Source organism: Phyllobates terribilis, unplaced genomic scaffold, assembly GCF_046119375.1.
Source record: "Phyllobates terribilis strain yellow unplaced genomic scaffold, ASM4611937v1 Scaffold_49__1_contigs__length_9717188, whole genome shotgun sequence".
Lineage (NCBI taxonomy): Eukaryota > Metazoa > Chordata > Amphibia > Anura > Dendrobatidae > Phyllobates > Phyllobates terribilis.
Window position 1 is genome coordinate 7,561,502 of NW_027362809.1, and position 15,533 is coordinate 7,577,034.

Genomic DNA, 15,533 nt, shown 5'->3' on the forward strand with positions numbered 1-15,533 from the left:
TATTTATTAACTCTTTTGTGTGACATATCGCTCTGATTTCAGGGCTTAAAAATTCAAATTTTGAAAATTGCAAAATTTTCTAAATTTTCGCCAAATTTCCTTTTTTTTCACAAATAAACGCAAGTGATATCGAAGAAATTTTTCCACAATCATGAAGTACAATATGTCATGAAAAAATAATCTCAGAATCAGGGGGATCCGTTGAAGCGTTCCAGAGTAATTACCTCATAAAGTGACAGTGGTCAGAATTGTAAAAATTGGCCTGGTCATTAACGTGCAAACCACCCGCGGGGCTTAAGGGGTTAATATCTGCTTTTTTATGGAGTTTTTCTTGTATTATAGGAAAGCCTAAGGCCAGAAATAAACCCCATAAAACACTGTACATGGAAACTTTGGTATCAAATAACTCCTGTCTTTGTGTTCTTACAAACAAGCTTTTATTAATGCCTCAAACTTCTGGGTGTGAATCAGACCTGAGATCTAACGTGATAGAAGATGACAGTCCGGTGAAGACAAGAAACATATAGACGGCCGGTGGTGATGTTGTCAGTGACGGACTCTGGCCAAATACGTTTATAGAGCCATAGTGGAAGATGAAGATTTCGTCTTCATCATAAAGTAGTTATTTCTCATGTCACGTGTAATGAATATCTCCTGCAGTATTGCTAATGCCGATTCCAGTGTCGGTAAATGAGACGAGAATTAGCAATAAGGTAGAGGAGTCTATGAGAAACGTATTCACTTGCAGATTCTGAGGAAGAAACTGCTTGTTGTCTGTGGCCTAAAATATATAGGTTTTATTAGTAAATGTAAAGAAGAAAACTAGATACTGTAAAACAAATCTCCTCATATGTTTCCCTTATTATCTCCAGTAATTGTATTATTACACCGGATTTTTATGATGTTACATCTGCTCAACTTCTCATTCAGGTCTCTACAATATCGAATCCTCTCAGTGAATTTCTTCTATATAAGAGAATTTTCCTGATTTACCCATCAAAGATGGATATGGACAGAGAGAAGATGGCGGAGAGGATATTACACCTCACCCTAGAGATCCTCTTCCGGCTTACTGGAGAGGTGAGAGATTCTGATGACGTCACATTACATCATTCTTATCTATGGGAATAACAGATGGACAGAACTGGAGAGGTGAGGACTCTGGAAATGTCTGGAGTGAGATTTATTAATGTGTCTCTCCATAACCAGGATTATACAGTAGTGAAGAAGACCTCTAGTGAGCGCTGTCAGGACCCTGTGTCTGAGGGATGGGAAAGACCCCTGAGCCCAATCACGGGGCCTCCACCTCAGCCCCTGATACATGAGGACATCAATGACCAGAAGATACTAAATCTCAACTACAAGATAATTGAACTGCTGACTGGAGAGGTGACACTGCTGGGAATGCTGGAACATTATACAGTAACGCTATGAAGGGATCAGGGGGATGACGGTATCATTGTATGTGTCAGGTTCCTATAAGATGTCAGGATGTCGCTGTCTATTTCTCCATGGAGGAGTGGGAGTATTTAGAAGGACACAAAGATCTGTACAAGGACGTCATGATGGAGGTTCCCCAGCCCCTCACATCACCAGGTAATAGACAGGACTGAATACACATGGCCTATAATTGTCTATATGTAAAGAATGAATTCAGTCCCTGTATTTGCTTCCTCTAGATCTATCCAGTAAGAGGACAACACCAGAGAGATGTCCCCGTCCTCTTCTTCCACTGGACTGTAAACAAGAAGACCCCAATGTTCCTCAGGATCATCAGGTAGATGAGAGAAGGTGTCATGAGACCTCCCCTATGATGTGTAGACGGCTGTGAAGGTCTTGTGTTCGGTCTTGATTTATCCACCAGAATTATATAGTTTATACTTGTATAATGAGAACGGTGGAGATGGCAGGATTAGAGCTGATCGTTAGTGATGAGCGAGTGTATTCGTTACTATTCGCTATACGCACGGATAGTACGGTATTCGGGTTGCTAGTTATATTGCGAGTATTTGTGTACTCGCTTCGCTATATTCGGTTGTCCCGCCCTGTAGTTTTGGCGCCTCCTTTGCAGCCACTAAACATGCTGGGTTTCATAACCAATCACAGTAATGCCGCAGACATCTTGGTTGTGGCATTACTGTGATTGGCTGGCCACCCAGCGTCATAGGGTCTATTTAAGCCCTGCCGCCGCCCTTTTGTGCACATTGGATCTGGAGCCTGCATTCTATAAGCATAGGGAGAGATTGCTGAGCTGCTAGGGAGAGTGTTTAGGCCTCTTGATAAAACAAAAGCCCTTTTAAGGGCTACCTGCAATGTATACTAGTTCTGTGTTTAAAGGAGCCACTCACTAGCTCCATAATACCACCAAAAAATAGCTCTTTTCAGAGCTGAAGACACACAACAAAGTCATAGTACAAGGAGGGAGAGATTGTGCATTAGGTAGGGAGTGTATTAGGTAGTGTTCTTCCAGTGTCCATATTAAAACAGCTCTTGTCAGGGGCAAAGCAATATTTTTCCAGCACACACAGAAGGAGCATTTTGTGCTGCCCTTTTTTTAGCACTGATCTATTTTCCCTGCTGTTTTCGGGGGTCAGAGCCTGCCTTTTGTCCATATTAGTCCACTTAAAAAAGCTTTTTGTGCCCTACACAAAGCAGTAGTCCAAACATTTCCTACTGCCTGCTACAAAGCATGCACCAGGCCATTTTAACCACTATTTTGGGGTGTCAGCCTGCCTTCTGTCCATGTTAGTCCACTTAAAAAATCATTGAATCATTGAGTGCCCTACACAAAGCAGTAGTCCAAACATTTCCTAATGCCTGCTACAAAGCATGCACCAGGCCATTTTAACCACTATTTTGGCTGTGACGGCTAGCTTGGATTGTGCCATCAACATCTGAAAATCTGTCAACAAAACCCAAAATGGCAAAATAGCCTGTTGTTAAGGGACGTGGACTTGGTGTTTTCAGTGGTGCGCGAGAAGGCACTTTGTCTGTGTCAGGTTAGAAGTTTGATGCATCCACTATGTTCCTGGAAAAATTTCCCTGTCTGGATTTTAAACGTGTGTGGAAGCCAGAAGAGCGAGAGCAGATTCTGTCTTGGATAGCAGACAAGGCCTCTACGCATTTGTCAAGCAGCAACAAATCTTCCACGACCACACAGTCTACTGTGGATACACAGAAGACTGGCCCATCCAATCCTGAAGCTGGTTCTCCTTCCTCCAACCATTATCAGTCACAGGAGACATATGACCCCAAGCTTGGCCACTCCGAGGATCTGTTTGGTACGTATCCTTTGGTTGGCTTTGGACTATCACCGTGCAGCATTGAAGAGGGACAAGAGAAGGTGGCGTGCGTTGATGCTCAAAGCCACTTGGCGGAACGTCATTTTTTGTCTCCAGAGGTGGAGGCTAATGATGAGACACAGTTGCTATCAAGTCAGCCTACAATGTCAACTGGGAAGGAGGATTAGATGGAAGACGAGGTAGTCGATGATAAGTCCACTCATCCGACCTGGACCGTTGGCATGCATAGCCATGACAGCAACACAGAGGAAGATGGATATGTAGCACCAACACAGGCACCAAGGGGTCGTGATTTGCCCAGAGTGAGAACTGGGTCAACTGTTCCCTAGAGCACTGTGCGCCAAGTCAGGGCAAGGGGGCGTTCAGCTGCTGTGTGGAATTTTTTTTCTGAAAGTCCTTCAGAGAAAAACATTGTAGTCTGTAGCATCTGCCATACCAAGTTGAGCAGAGGCCAGGGCAAAGGCAACCTACATGCTCACCATCCAAGGCTCAAGTTCGATGCTTGAAAACCTCCTATTCAGGAGACATAACTACGAAACAAAAATCTAGGGTGGGAAGACATCAGCCCACCACCAGGATATAGCAGTACTACCGGACTAAGGCACCCTGAAGGAAAAGCGCCACCAGAGATGGGCCGCCTTCCGGGCACCCAGTCTTTCATACTCCAGAAAACGTACCTTCACCAGGTCACCTACGATGTTCCTCCAAACTTCATCTACACTGAGGATTTTACTCTGCATCGAAACTAAAACTTGTGCGTTCCACGTGAAATACCTCACCACTACACTTACTATGAATGAAATGGTTCTTTCCCTTCTCCCAAGGTCTCCGAACGCTCCATAGGCCCACCTGGCATAGGACAGAGTAGCCAGCCGCGGCCAACCAATGGAAACTCCCACCCTGTCGTACACCTCTGTATTAAAGGGGCAATGAAGTATGAAGTGATTCATGCTTTCCATTATGTTAGCACAAGCCTCACGGGGGCAGCGCTAAGTCAAGTCCCAGTACTTCTTGGGGATCCTGCTAGAATTTAACAAACTCATTCCAACCTCCAGATCCCGACTTGGGCAGTCCTTGAGTACCAATGGACTATGAAAATGAGAAAGCAAGACCCTCCTACCAAGGAGTTTCCTCGGGAGGGCCCTCACCTCCTACTTTCCCAGACCCCACCGGTGGATCAATTTCAGAGCCGGGGTAACATAAGCAGGGAGATGCCCATGCAGTGTGCGAAGATCCATCAATCTTCCCCCTGTCTCTCATTCCTGGAAGAAAGGCTGAAACCATCCTTTGCAGGATAATACCCACGGAGGAGCCCTCTTCTTACAGAGGTTTGCCACGTTAACTTTCAAGAAGGTGTTCACTAGGAAAACCACGGAGCTCACCATATCCAACCACCCTAGTCTCCTTGTGCGGTAAGTGACCTCCCGCTTGACTAGGTTCAGTCTATTCCCCCATAACATCTGGAAGAACAGACTGTAGACCCGTGTCCAAAGAGGCTCTGGCAAGACACAGATGCTGCCTAGGTAGATTAGCAAGGGGAGCAGGAAAGCTTTGCACAGGCCAACCCTTTCCCTCAGGGTCAAAGACCAACCCTTCCATTGGTCCACTCTTTGGGTGACATCTTTTGATTCTGCCATCCCAGTTTTTCATGGGGTAATCACCCTGGCTGAATTCGGTGCCCAGAACTTTGGCGTGTTTTTGGTGTTTGGGGAGGGTGTCCGGAAGATCAAACCCCGGATCTCCGCCTCCCAGTCAGAGACTTTCACACTTATCCTGGTTGACATTGGACCTGGATGCCTCCGAGTAGCGCTCCACTTCTGACATCACCACTATTGCCTCCTCTTGCGAAGAAACACGGTGACATCGTCCGCGTAGGCCACCCCTCAGGATAGACTCCGGCGCCGCCCTGCCCATCCGCACCCCTGCCAACGATCCACAATCGATCCTTCTGAGAATGGGATCAACTGCAAAGGCGTAAAGCAAAGGGTTAAGAGGACAGCCCTGACGGACACCAGATCCTACCCTGAAAGTTTGTCCAATCCACACATTTACCAGAGGGAAAGTCTCAGCCCCTGCATACAATGTCTTAAGCCAGTCCACAAACCCTCCAGGCTGACCATACCTCAAGAGTGAACCAGAGGTACTCATGGTTAGCCCTATCAAAGGCTTTTGCCTCATCCAGGGTCAGCAAGAACCCCTTCCAAAGGCCTGCCCTACCTTGCTCCATGGCCTCTTGGACAACAACAACAGCAGTAAAAGTTCTACGGCCAGGAACGCAACAGTGCTGAGCCTTCGAAAGGAGCCAGGGTGCAAACTTCACCAGCCTGTTGAAAAGTATCTTAGCCAAAATCTTCCTGTTCACATTGAGAAGTGCTATGGGATGCCAGATTTCCCAATGGGTGTTACTACCCAGCCCACTCAATATTCTGAGGCAACAATGGGTGATGAGGAGGAAGATGAGGAGGGAGAGGACTTTGTTTTTCTGTGCTACCGAGGGGACTTGTAATGCTACAGAGTGGACACCCAACACAAGCTTCATGTCTGTCCAGGCTGGATGGGCTGGAGAGGAGAACGAGGAGGTGGAGTAGAAGGCGAGTCAGCGTGAGGAGAGGATGGGTACTTTTGGGGACACAGAACATTTGCCTTTTTGCAGCTTGGCCCACATGGCACAGTTCATGCGTAAGTGTCTGTGGCAAGACCCTCACATGATTCACATTTTATCCAACAACCTATACTGCTTGGCCACCTTTCTCGATCTACGGTACAAGGAGAAATTTCCTTCTCTCCTTTTGGAGTCACCAAAGAGTTTTACAATGGAATCGTTCAAGAGGGCCGTTGTAGATCAGTTGCTGAAAACGTCACCCTCATACAATGCTGGTGGCAGAGGTACCAGCTCTTTTCTACGCCAAGGGATAATGGGGAGAGACACGAACATCAGCTCCAATGGAGGTGGAGGAAAATGTGCACAAATTGGGCTATTTTCAGTAAACCAGCACAACAGCAAGGGCTATCTGTGCCTGTAACAATGCCAAGGAGGGATAAGTTGCAGAAGATGCTCTAGGGTTACTTAAGTGACCATTCGTGCATCCTTTCTGACCCTTCAGTTTCCTTTAATTATTGGGTGTCTAAACTGAACACTTGGCCCGACCTCTCCTTATATGCCTTGGAGGTGTTGGCCTGCCCGGCTGCTAGTGTGGTGTCTGAGCGTGTTTTCAGTTCCGCTGGGGCAATCATCACTGATAGGCGCACACGCCTCTCCACGGAAAATGCAGAGTGGATTTACTCTTGCCTAGGACGACCTCTCCGAGCGGTCCTAGACGCTGGAGTTTCCCGCCTTCACCGGACAGGAACGAATCAGATGCTCCTTACTACCACAGTAAAAACAACTCCCCTCGGCTCGGCGTGCTTCTTGGCGAGACTTGACCATCTTGGTCTGGTCGATCTGCATGGGTTCGGGCGAGCGTGCCCGGGGAGTTGCTGGTTGGGAGGCAGGTTTCTGGAAAACAGAAGCAAGATGGGGAAATCTTCTCTCCCGGGTAGTCTCCTTAGCTCGTTCCAGGAAACGGATGTCAATCCAGGTAGCTTGTGACACCAGGTCATGCAGGGTGGTAGGAATGTCCCGGCCAGCTAGCTCGTACCTTGCTCCGTCCGGAAAGACCCTCCCAGAAGGTGGACACCAGGGCCTTGTTGTTCCAGGCAAGCTCAGATCATAGAATCATAGAATCATAGAATCATAGAATGGTAGAGTTGAAAGGGACCTCCTGGGTCATCTGGTCCAACCCCCTGCTCAAAGCAGGATTCACTAAATCATCTCAGACAGATGTCTGTCCAGCCTCTGTTTGAAGACGTCCATTGAAGGGGAACTCACCACCTCTCGTGGCAGCCTGTTCCACTCATTAATCACCCTAACTGTCAAAAAGTTTTTTCTAATATCTAATCTGTGTCTCCTCCCATTTAGTTTCATCCCATTGCTTCTAGTCTTTCCTTGTGCAAATGAGAATAAAGATGATCCTTCTACAATGTGACAGCCCTTGACATATTTGTATACAGCTATTAAGTCTCCTCTCGGTCTTCTTTTTTGCAAGCTAAACATTCCCAAATCCTGCAACCGTTCCTCATAGGACATGGTTTGCAGACCAGTCACCATTCTGGTCGTTCTTCTCTGAACTTGCTCCAGTTTGTCTATGTGTTTTTTAACATGTGGTGCCCAAAACTGTACACAGTATTCCAGATGAGGTCTGACCAAAGAGTAAAGACCGATAATGACTTCACGTGATCTAGACTGTATGCTTCTGTTAATACATCCCAGAATTGTATTTGCCTTTTTTGCTGCTGCATCACACTGTTGACTCATGTTCAGTCTATGATCTATTAGTATACCTAAGTCTTTTTCACATGTACTGTTGCTTAGCTCTATTCCTCCCATTCTGTATATGCTTTTTTCATTTTTATTGCCCAGATGTAGTACTTTGCATTTTTCCCTGTTAAAAACCATTCTGTTGGTTGCTGCCCACTTCTCCAGTTTATTTAGGTCTTTTTGAATCCTCTCTCTCTCTTCTCTAGTATTAGCTATCCCTCCTAGCTTTGTGTCATCAGCAAATTTAATCAGTTTACCCTCAATTCCTTTATCTAAATCATTGATAAAGATGTTGAACAATACAGGTCCCAGGACGGAGCCCTGTGGTACCCCACTTGAGACATTCATCCAGCTGGATGTGAAGCCATTTACAACCACCCTTTGAGTCCGATCACTAAGCCAGTTATGAATTCACCTAACAGTTGCCTGGTCCATTGCATACTTGGTCATTTTTTCAATAAGGAAGGTGTGAGATACTTTGTCAAATGCTTTGCTGAAGTCAAGATATACTATATCTACAGCATTTCCCTGATCCACCCAGTCAGTGATTCTGTCATAGAAGGAAATTAAGTTAGTCTGACATGACTTGTTAGTTTCAAACCCATGCTGACTCTGCTCTGGTTAATCACTTCCGTACAGATGTGAGGGTACGGAACTGTATGGCATACTGGCCCACGGTGAGACTCCCTTGGCGGAGACAGAGCAATGAGGAGGCAGTAGAAGTCCTTCGTCCAGGCTCATCGAAGACCTTCCTGAAGGCATTGAGGAAAGCCGGAAGATCTGACACCAGGGGATCCCCTCTCTCCCATAAAGGGTTTAGCCATTCCAATGCTTCCCCAGTGAGGTGAGACATGATGAACGCCACCTTGGCCCAGTCGGAGGGAAACTGATGTGCCAGGAGTTTAAAGTGCAGCGTGCACTGGTTCAGAAAACCCCGACATAAGACGGGGTCACCCCCAAAACAAGGCGCAGAGAGCCGTGGTCCAGAGCTGGATGCCATGGCACCAGTAGGCTGAGGCGCCGCCAGAGCTGGTGCCGCTCGGCTCGAGGCGGACACAGGTGGGACGGACAGCATGTCCAGGCGGGAGTTGACAGACCGCAGGTAGGTCAGGATGGTTTCCTGTTGGCATCTCTGACGAGAAACCTCCTGGTACAGGTCAGCAAGCGAAGGAGCCTGGGGGCCACCGGGTTCCATGGCCCGTGCAAACCGGGAGGGAGCGTGCGCGCGCGCCCTAAGCACAGAGCCAGGGAAGCTGCGTGCACCAGCAGCAGCTGCAGGGAGGCCGGAAGACGTTGGAGCAGGACCGCGGCGATAAGGGGGACGGCGTCTCTGCCTGGCAGGGGGCAGAGACTCCGATGCTACATGAGGACGCTACAATATATGGGGGCACTACACTGTATGGGGACATAATGTGTGGGCATTAAACTGGCAGATTTGTAATTCTCCAGAAAAAGCCTGAAGTGGATGTTACAAAATAGTCACTGTAGCTGTAGATGAATTCATTGAGAGGTGCAATTTCTACATTGGGGTTACTTTTGGGGTTTTTCTGCTGTTCTGACACATTCAGGGTTCCGCAAATGTCGCCCGCAAACTATTCTAGCAAAATCTGTGCTCCAAAAGCCAAATAGCTCTCCTTTCTTCTCAGCCCTGACGTGTGGCCTAAAAACAATTTCTGATGACATATGGGGCTCACCGTGTTCGGAAGAAATTGTGCGATAAATTATGGGGTCCATTTTCACCTATTAACCCTTGTGTACCTGAAAATTTGCAGCAAATACAATAATTATATTTTTACCACTAATGTCATTTCCATGTTTCAGTGTTATAAAATTCTGTGAGGCACCTATGAGTTCAAAACACTCACTACACCCCTAGATTAATTCCTTAGGCAGTAAATTTTCAAATATGTGGTCACCTCAGGGGGTTTCTGCTGCTTTCGCATGTCAGGGGCTCTCCAAATGCGACGTGGCATTCACAATTTATTCCGGATAAATAGCACTTTTTCCTTTCCTAGCCCTGCCGTGTGCCCAAAGAGAAGTTTTTGACCACATATACGGTATCATCACGTTCAGAATAAATTATGTAACAAATTATGGGATCCATTTTCAACTATTATCCATCGTGAAAATTACAGATTTGGGGCTAAAACAATATTTTCGTGAAAAAAATTAAAATTTTCCATATGACGACCTAATGTTATCAAATTATGTGTAGTACCTGTGTGTTCAAAATGCTCACTGTACCCATGGATAAAATCCTTGAGGGGTGTAGTTTCCAAAATGGGGTCACTTGTTGGGCTTTTCCACTGTTTAGGCACATCAGGGGCTCTCCAAACGTGAAATGACACCCGCAGGCTATTTCATCAAAGTCTGCATTCCAAAACGTCACTCCTTCCTTTCTGAGCCCTGCCATGCGCCCAAACAATAGTTTTCCTCTATATATGGGGTATCAGCGTACTCGAGAGATTGAACAACAAATTTTGGGCTTCAATTTCTTCTGTTACCTTTGTGAAAACAAAGAAATTTGGGGCTAAAATTACATTTTTGTTGAAAAAGTTGAATTTTTTATCTTCACTGCACTACGCTCTAAACTTCTGTGAAGCACCTGGGGGTTCAATGTGATCACCACATATCTAGATGCATTCCATGAGGGGTGTAGTTTCCAAAATGGGGGGACTTATGGGGGGTTTCAACTATTTTTAGACACATCAAGGGCTCTCCAAACGCAACATGGATTCCGGTCTTATTTCCAGCCATTTTTGCTTTCAAAAAGTCAAACAATGCTCCTTCCCATCCGAACCCTGCTGTGCGCTTAAACAGTGGTTTTCCCCCACATATAAGATATCTGCATGCTCAGCAGAAATTGCACAACACATTTTGTGGTCCATTTTCTATTATTAGCCTTGTGAAAATAAAAAAAAATTGGGTCTGAAGTAAAATTTTTGTGAAAAAAGTTAAATGTTTATTTTTTCCTTCCACGTTGCTTCAGTTCCTGTGAAGCATGTGACATAACTCTGATTTAAAGGCATAAGAATTCAAAGTTTGAAAATTGCAAAATTTTCACCAAATTTACATTTTTTTACAAATAAATGTAAGTCATATCAAATAAATTTTACCACTATCGTGAAGTACAATATGTCACTAAAAACAATCTTTGAATTAGTAAGATCCATTGAAGCGTTCCAGAGATATTGCCTCATAAAGTGACACTGGTCAGAATTGTAAACTTTGGCTTGGTCAATAAGGTCAAAATTGGCTCTAAGGGGTTAAACAACTCTCTTTAGTGCGATCATACAACATACAAGCCTCTGATTGCTCAGATAATGCACTGTACTACTGTAGTGCTGTATACTATCACTGCCTGTCATGTAATACTAACGGCCCCATACACATAAGTGTTGGCTGAATGGTCATTTGGCAGACGGCTATCTCTCCAGACTCCTCCATACACACAAATATTCCAGCTTTTATGTGATCTGTATGAGGGTCGCCTCAAGACTCCTCTAGTGGAGGATTTTCTACAGGAAGAACAAACAGATTAACATGTGAAATTCAGGATGCCAGATCCTTCTCTGCCCTGACATCATCTGTCAGGAGGCCCCCAAATACATTATATAGTCAACCAAACCCCCGAAATCAGTGCTTTCATTCAACTTCAGTCTATGTGCTTATATTTGACCACATACCGGTACATTAAATGGGTACTGCCAAATTACATAGACATCCAAAAAGACAGAGCTTATATAAACCCAATAGAGTAAAACGTAAATTTTTATTAATAGAACTTTACAAAGACAAAAATATATTAAAATTCAAGAGGAGGGGATACAAGACAGTGTGACACCTCACCCAGTATAAATTAGAAATGGTACCCCTGAGTATGTCACAATAACAAAAATTTATGTGATATAAAAATAATAAATAATTTATATCGTAGCCACCAAGTGGATAGTATATAATATGTGGTTCTATTACAACATATTCCTAGTGCAATGAAATATATAAAAATGAATCAGACCCACAATGGTACCAGTTCAATAGATCATGCACTACTAGAGTAGTTTAAGTAACAAAAAACAGAATTAAATCTATAAAGGAATATGTATATATTAATAAGTAAATGCTTATAATACAGCATATAAATAAATGCATAAAGTGCCTTGCGTGCAATAGACATACCAGCTAAAAAGCTGAAGGGGTTAAAAGAACTACCATATAAAAATATAAGAGCATAGATACATGTATAGGATTAGTACCTAGGATAGTCTCAGCCACTGAGTAGGCGGAAGCCCCGACGCACGTTTTGCACCTGCTTCTTCCTGGGGGTGTGTGTTTTAGTCTAATGTGTTTGGAGGCGTGTTAATGTGTTAATAGACTTTTGTACATTGCAGGCCCAGACACCATTATTAGGCATTTAAGTATCCTAGTAACTAGGCAGCCCTATACTATTGAGTACTTGGGGAGGAGGGGCATTGAGCTGAACTCTGTCAAACATTCTTAGATGCCATGTTTGCATTTGACAGCAGCAAGTGGTTAGACTGCCAGGGTTTATGTAGCAGCCGTACCTGTGCCATCCCTACTGTGGACATCTGTTCTGGTGCTCAAAAGAGTTAATTTCTTTTAAAACAAATGTTTAACATGTGTCTTGTGCTTTTTTTCATGTTTTTTTCTTATTAGAAGATTAGAAATGTATGTGAAAAAGGAGATGATACCAATGGGATTAAGGCTAAAAAAAATGGCCACAGCCCTGTATAATGAGATTTCAAACAGTGGAACTGGATCCTTAACGATTGTTCATTGAAGTTGATGGGTTAATCCTGAAATATGAGGAGCTGGAACTTACTATTTCTGTTTTAGTTTTTGTATCCAATCCTCATTGGAAACATTTGTGCACAACAAGGATTTCACTAGCCATAATGAGAAACTGAAAGCTAACTTAGGGAAGATGGAAGATTTTATTCTGAACATCCACAAAATACATCTACTAGCATGCCAAAAAACAGAGGAAGGGGGGCCACAAACACAAGCGGAAACAGATATACCACCCGGAACAGAAACCGCCGCTATTAGAGCTATCGATTTTGGAATTTGACCAGTTTTGTGTTATCAGAGGAACAATTATCACTTTTAGCGAAAAGCCTAAGTTTTGCCCCTACCAACGAGTTTGCTGTATTTAGAGCAATTTTGGATGTTAATATACTGGCGCGGACCCTTACTGTGAAATATCATTTTGATAGCTCTGATAATGATGTTGAAAATATTACTGATGTTGCAACAGTTAGTTCTGATATTACTCCTAACAAATCTTTTCCAGAACAAAAGGTTTTATTACAATTGAAATCATTGGAGAGGGAATCTATGAAATCTGATACCTCTCTGAATGGTCTGTTTCATAGGGGAAATCCATCCTTTAAGCCACTTCAATCACGTTCCATCTTTTTAGACCAGTTTCAGGATCTTATTGAAAAGGATTTGGTTTCTCTAAACAAATGAAATCACTCATAAAGGAAATAAAAATAACAAAGTAACTAGAAAAGAAAAAATTGCCCTGAGGGAACTCAAAACTAATATGAATTTGACAGTGCGACAAGCAGACAAGTGGGGCACAATAGTGGAATTACATTCTATTTAGCTCAAGCTCAATTTGATGGATTTAAGAAACAAGAAACACGGATGTGTATTTGGAACTAACCTGAGACCCCACCAATTATTTCAATATGGAATTATATATATTGCTACAAAAAGGTTTGAGTACAGGAGCCTTGGATAAAAAAAACTGGCAGAACAGCTCTATGTGGAACATCCTTTCATACCTACAGTACAGACCAAAAGTTTGGACACACCTCATTTAAAGATTTTTCTGTATTTTCATGACTATGAAAATTGTACATTCACACTGAAGGCATCAAAACTATGAATTAACACATGTGGAATTATATACTTCACAAAAAAGTGTGAAACAACTGAAAATACGTCTTATATTCTAGGTTCTTCAAAGTAGCCGCCTTTTGCTTTGATGACTGCTTTGCACACTCTTGGCATTCTCTTGATGAGCTTCAAGAGGTAGTCACCGGAAATGGTTTTCACTTCACAGGTGTGCCCTGTCAGGTTTAATAAGTGGGATTTCTTGCCTTATAAATGGGGTTGGGACCATCAGTTGTGTTGTGCAGAAGTCTGGTGGATACACTGCTGATAGTCCTACTGAATAGACTGTTAGAATTTGTATTATGACAAGAAAAAAGCAGCTAAGTAAAGAAAAACGAGTGTCCATCATTACTTTAAGAAATGAAGGTCAGTCAGTCCGAAAAATTGGGCAAACTTTGAATGTGTCCCCAAGTGCAGTTGCAAAAACCATCAAGCGCTACAAAGAAACTGGCTCACATGAGGACCACCCCAGGAAAGGAAGACCAAGAGTCACCTCTACTTCTGAGGATAAGTTTATCCGAGTCACCAGCCTCAGAAATCGCAGGTTAACAGCAGCTCAGATTAGAGACCAGGTCAATGCCACACAGAGTTCTAGCAGCAGACACATCTCTACAACAACTGTTAAGAGGAGACTTTGTGCAGCAGGCCTTCATGGTAAAATAGCTGCTAGGAAACCACTGCTAAGGACAGGCAACAAGCAGAAGAGACTTGTTTGGGCTAAAGAACACATGGAATGCACATTAGACTAGTGGAAATCTGTGCTTTGGTCTGATGAGTCCAAATTTGAGATCTTTGGTTCCAACCACCGTGTCTTTGTGCGACGCAGAAAAGGTGAACGGATGGACTCTACATGCTTGGTTCCCACCGTGAAGCATGGAGGAGGAGGTGTGATGGTGTGGAGGGGCTTTGCTGGTGACACTGTTGGGGATTTATTCAAAATTGAAGGCATACTGAACCAGCATGGCTACCATAGCATCTTGCAGCGGCATGCTATTCCGTCCGGTTTGCGTTTAGTTGGACCATCATTTATTTTTCAACAGCACAATGACCCCCAACACACTCCAGGCTGTGTAAGGGCTATTTGACCAAGAAGGAGAGTGATGGGGTGCTACGCCAGATGACCTGGCCTCCACAGTCACCAGACCTGAACCCAATCGAGATGGTTTGGGGTGAGCTGGACCGCAGAGTGAAGGCAAAAGGGCCAACAAGTGCTAAGCATCTCTGGGAACTCCTTCAAGATTGTTGGAAGACCATTTCCGGTGACTACCTCTTGAAGCTCATCAAGAGAATGCCAAGAGTGTGCAAAGCAGTCATCAAAGCAAAAGGTGGCTACTTTGAAGAACCTAGAATATAAGACATATTTTCAGTTGTTTCACACTTTTTTGTTAAGTATCTAATTCCACATGTGTTAATTAATAGTTTTGATGCCTTCAGTGTGAATGTACAATTTTCATAGTCATGAAAATACAGAAAAATCTTTAAATGAGAAGGTGTGTCCAAACTTTTGGCCTGTACTGTATATATCATTAATTTCCTAAGATCCACAAAAACATATTTCCACCACCACTCAGACCAATAGTAGCGGGCTTAGGTTCCATGGGAGAGAGACTGGGTGTGTGGATAGATTTCTATCTTCAACCACTAGTACATGAAATTCCCAGCTACATTAGGGATTCTAAATTTGTGGCTACTGTATTTGAAGATTTTTCTATAGCAAGAAAATTATCACTGGCTATCATGCGATGTTATACACACGTGGTCAAAATTGTTGGTACCCCTCGTTTAATGAAAGAAAAACCCACAATGGTCACAGAAATAACTTGAATTTGACAAAAGTAATAATAAATTAAAAATCTATGAAAATGAAGCCTGGAGGCCTGGACAGAAATGATGGTACCCCTGAAAATAATGTGACAAAAGAGACGTGTTAAATTAAGTTGTGTCCACTA

The 15,533-nt window shown here is 43.7% G+C and overlaps 1 protein-coding gene across 1 annotated transcript in view; it reads left to right on the plus strand.

The window, feature by feature from the left end:
- The first annotated feature begins 934 nt into the window (after window positions 1-934).
- Window positions 935-15,533, plus strand: part of LOC141191683 (uncharacterized) — a 29,378-nt gene continuing 14,779 nt past the window's right edge. The window contains exons 1-3 of the mRNA XM_073661625.1: window positions 935-1,389; window positions 1,473-1,596; window positions 1,680-1,777. Of these exons, the coding sequence (XP_073517726.1) occupies window positions 1,135-1,389; window positions 1,473-1,596; window positions 1,680-1,777 (477 nt within the window). The 5' untranslated portion in view covers window positions 935-1,134. The remainder of the gene's footprint in view (window positions 1,390-1,472; window positions 1,597-1,679; window positions 1,778-15,533) is intronic.